General features: G+C 34.2%; 1 protein-coding gene across 1 annotated transcript; it reads left to right on the forward strand.

The window, feature by feature from the left end:
- Positions 1–8: 8 nt before the first annotated feature.
- Positions 9–4,186, forward strand: LOC117799890 (1,4-alpha-glucan-branching enzyme-like). Its single transcript, XM_034652411.1, has 2 exons — positions 9–115; positions 3,950–4,186. Exons 1-2 carry the CDS (start codon positions 38–40, stop codon positions 4,169–4,171), a joined length of 300 nt encoding a protein of 99 aa, XP_034508302.1. The 5' UTR covers positions 9–37; the 3' UTR covers positions 4,172–4,186.
- The last annotated feature ends 579 nt before the right edge of the window (positions 4,187–4,765 follow it).

Below are 4,765 nucleotides of genomic sequence, written 5' to 3' on the forward strand. Positions count from 1 at the left end.
TTAGCTACTTAAAGAGTTTAAAGATGAAGATTGGAATATGGGCAATATTGTGTACACACTGACAAACAGACGGTACCTTGAAAAGTGCATTGCTTATGCAGAGAGCCATGATCAGGTAAATGAATATGTGTATAAATTGTATAAATTAAATGTGTCTCTCTCTATGTTTATTAACGGATCTAATACAAACTTATCTAAATGTAAATTTCTATAGTTTAATGCAGTTAATATAATTTATAGCTATCTGTACGTGAAAACTGCTCATACTTGGAAAACATTTTAAAATTATTTTGCAGATCTATAAATTCCAACTTCAAAATACAGTATTATTTTTACTCTGCCAAACTGTAATTAAAAAATTATAAATGACAGTTGCAAGTGTTCTCTTACATGTTTTCCTTTGTTGTAACAAGAGGAATATTGGTGCTGATCCAGGTTAATTTTAATTTCCATTTTAGATTTCCTCCTAGAGGTTTTCTTTTTATGCCTTTTGACAAGCTTTCATCATTTTTTTCCTGCAGTCACTGAAATCTCTTGCTAAGTAATCACTCTGACCCCTGTTTGTCCAGCTTTGGCCCATCCTTTCTAATGCAAACAGATATTTTCCAAAGAGCAAAGCAAATGTCCTCCACCCATTCTGATTAAGTCTTCTCATTCAAAGCCACTCATATTTTGGCCTAAGCCAAAGTTTCCACCTTCATTCTCTGCTTAACTCTCCAAGCATTTTATTCTTCAGTACAATAAAATTCCCACCCAGTCCTGAAAAAGTCTGATCTTGTACTTTCCCCCACACACCAGCAAATGTCTAGTGCACCTGAGAAGCTTCTATGAAGGCTTACCACCCTGCCTCNAACCTTTTTCTGATCTTGTACTTTCCCCCACACACCAGCAAATGTCTAGTGCACCTGAGAAGCTTCTATGAAGGCTTACCACCCTGCCTCAGATGTCATATTCTCCCTCAAGACCTCATCTAGTTGTATAGGGAAAATAGTTGCCTCATCCTCCATGTTTCATCACATTTTAGGCACAACATTTGTTTCCATTACCTTTAGATTGCCAGCCTTACCACTGTGACTGCCCCTAATAGTTGTTCAATAAACATAAGTAAATGGGGGAACAAAGGCCATTTAGTTATTTAAAGCCATAGTAATTCTCATAAGCATAAGCAACATAAAATGTTGTACTCTTTGTACATTAAAAAGGAGACAGTAAAAATATTTGAAATTATTTGCATGAGGTACCTGGGTGACTCAGTCAGTTAAGCGTCTGACTCTTGGTTTCAGTTCAGGTCATGATTTCAGGGTCCTGAGATCAAGGCTCTGTGCTCAGCATGGACTCAGCTTGAGATTCTCTCTCTCTCTCTCCCTCTCCCTGCCCCACCCCTGGCTCACACACTCTCTCTCTCTCTAAAGTGAATAAATAAATAAAATATTTAAAAAAGAAGAAATTATTTCCAGTATGTGTATTAAGAAAATTGAAGCTCAAACAATAAGCCTGTTATTCTTGTAGAAATTGACCACTTAAGGTAAACAGTTAGTTTTCAGGTGTCTTCGCCAATTAGTAAGAAAGTGTAAGTAGACCAGAGGTCAGCTGCTAAGGCCCATGGGTCAAATTCTGCCTGCTGCCTATTTTTGTGAAGGTAATTGGAACACAGCCATGTTCATTCACTTATGTCTTTTCTGTGGCTGCTTTTGAACCTTAATGGCAGATGTAAGTAGCGGAGACTGAGAAAGTGGCCCACAATGCCTAAAATATATACTAGGTTAGCCTTTACAGAAAGTTTTCTGACTCATGATGTAAACCCATATTAAATTTTGAATCTCCCAAGTCAGGGTAGGGCTCTTTTTTCAACTTAAATTGGCCATGGAACAGATCAAATAAATACCTACAAAAAATGAGAACCAAAATCTAAAAAAATTAAAAATGGATAATATTAATTTAAGCATGGAGGAACTCTCACCAAATACATAACAATATGAAAACTAAAATGCATGTATAAATTCTTTATATTGCAAATTCTTAGCAATTATAACATATTTTGAGCTCCCTAGATATGTTTATTTTATATGAATGAATAAAAGAATAAATGAGTGGATTCAACAAATTGAAGATGAAACAGATTATTTTCATAGTTTTCTTCCCAAAATGTACAGAAAATTATAGACTTCCCAAGAATTATTTCATACTTCAAAGATTCAGGTAATTCTGCCTTTTATTACAAAATGTCAGAATGTACAAAAAGATGCAAGTTTCCTAGTTCTTTTTAAAAGCAAAAATAGGGCACATGGGTGGTTCAGTCGGTTAAGCATCTGTCTTCGGCTCAGGTCATGATTCCAGGGTCCTGGGATGGAGCCCTGCATCGGGCTCCCCACTGAGCAGGGAGCCTGCTTCTCCCTCTCCCTATGCAGCTGCCCCTGCTTGTGCTCACTTGCTCTCTCTGTCAAATAAATAAATAAAAACTTATATATACATTGTCTTCAAACTTTTTTAACAGTGGAGCCTATTTTTGAGCCACACTTCTCTAGCACTCTAAGTTATATGTCAAATTGAAGCTGCGTTTTATTGGTATGTGTGTAGTCCGCTAGGGCTGCCATACAAAGTTCCAGACAGGGTAGTATAAACAACAGAAATTTATTTCTCACAATTCTGGAGGTTGACAGTCCAAGATCAAGGGGCCAGCACATTCAGTTTCTCCTGAGGCCTCTGCCCTAGGCTTGTACATGACCATCTTCTTTCTGTTCTCACCTGCTCTTTTTTTGTGCACACTCATCCATGGTATCTCCTCTTCTTCATATATGGACTCCACTCACAGTGGAGTAGAACCTCATTCTTATGACCTGATTTAATCTCGATTACCCCTTTATAGACCATCTCTCTAAATATAGCCACATCGGAGGTTAGGACTGCAACGTGAATTTGGGGAGGGCACAGTTCAGTCTATAACTGCACACATTTACTTTATATGTTTAGACTTAAAATACTTATCTAAACCATATCCTGAGCCAATTCTTTCTTGGCCCTTAAAATAAGGACAAAACCTACAGAATGAATAGATATTCTTCTAACAGTATTTTAAAGAAAAGTCATTTTAATCAAAATAGTTTAGAGATTATAATAGATTTATAAGTAAAAACATTTTTTTCTAAAAATGAAAATTATTATAATAGGGTAAGGAGATTATGGTTTTATCTCTATTATATGTTTCATTACATATTATTTTTTGTCAATGAAAAACACTTTGCATTATTAGTTAGCCATCTTTTAACCATAAATAATTCAAATTGTTAAGAAGCCTCTCTTCTACTCAGGAATTACCTGCCCATTTATCAACTGTTATATTTTCCTATAAAACAAACTAATTTTAGATTAGATGTCAAATTCAATGAGAAAGCAAATTTTACATTTTAAGGAAAAGCTGTCAACCCTCTGCTGAAGGGAAAGAGGGTCCATTTTACTATATTTATGTACATATTTTATATATATATAAATACATATGCAATAATATAAATACATATACATATAAATGATTTTTAAAATTTATTTAGTATTCTCAACATTATAATAAACATTTATTCCAATTTCAGAGAATTTGAAGCATCAGCTCAGGTATAACAAATATTCAGGTGGCTTATCCTGAGTTTTCAACCAAGCTNTCAGCTCAGGTATAACAAATATTCAGGTGGCTTATCCTGAGTTTTCAACCAAGCTCTTTAAAGATAAAAATCCATCCTGAAAATAGATGGTGTTGCTCTCTGACCAGCTCACCTGATTTTACCCGTTCACCTTCTGCAGAGAAAGCAACTATTTGAAAACACGTGAAATTAATACTAATTCAAACACTTCTCCTACATTGTTTCCCATCCCGTATCATCACGTGTTACTCTAGTATAAATCACAACTGCTTAGTACCTATTCTTTGCATTTATCTCAGTGACTTTTATTTCCATAGGCACTCGTTGGGGATAAGACACTGGCATTTTGGTTGATGGATGCTGAAATGTATACCAACATGAGTGTTCTGACCCCATTTACTCCAGTTATTGATCGTGGAATACAGCTTCATAAAATGATTCGACTCATTACTCATGCTCTTGGCGGAGAAGGCTATCTCAATTTTATGGGTAAGTATGAGTTGAACACATATCCCATCTATGTTCAGAACATTAACTAATATTACATATGACATAAATCATGTAGAATAATTTGAATTACTGTTCAGATTTAAAACAGAAAATTACAACTTTGTTTCTTTTATACACTGTCATATATAAGCTGCACAAATTAAATTACTATAAGATCATTGTTATACTAACAGATGACGCAAAAGTAGTCTAAATTTTATTTAATGTTTTTGTCAACAAGGGGGGTGAACTATTTTTAAAACTTAGGATTATTCTGAATTTAATCATTGGAGTTTTTTTATTATTTTAGTGTTTGCACATTAAACACAAGAAAGATATAATTGTCATGTCATAACATATCAAGCTAAGATTATTGGTCTTTGAGGTAATTGTATACCAGTGTGTTTATATTATAAAAATGAAAACCAAGGCAAAGGGTATTGTGATAGACAAAAATATATATGTATATTTATTTTAAAAATAGGAAAACTATGAATATTCAAAGTTCATTGTTGCCTGAAGGATCTTGAGTGATAAAATATAGAAGTCAACTAATAATATTTTCTGTTCTGTTTGGTTAACAGCGATCATTTGAGCATTTGAGTTTTAGGAGATTTCACCAGTTCTTAGATTAGATAGAGATA

This window comes from Ailuropoda melanoleuca, unplaced genomic scaffold (genome assembly GCF_002007445.2).
Source record: "Ailuropoda melanoleuca isolate Jingjing unplaced genomic scaffold, ASM200744v2 unplaced-scaffold59452, whole genome shotgun sequence".
Taxonomy (NCBI): Eukaryota; Metazoa; Chordata; class Mammalia; order Carnivora; family Ursidae; genus Ailuropoda; species Ailuropoda melanoleuca.

Coding starts and splice junctions, on each gene's coding strand:
- LOC117799890 (XM_034652411.1), top strand. CDS start 38: ATGGGCAATATTGTGTACACACTGACAAACAGACGGTACCTTGAAAAG. Junction 116..3,949: donor ATGCAGAGAGCCATGATCAG/GTAAATGAATAT, acceptor TTATTTCCATAG/GCACTCGTTGGGGATAAGAC.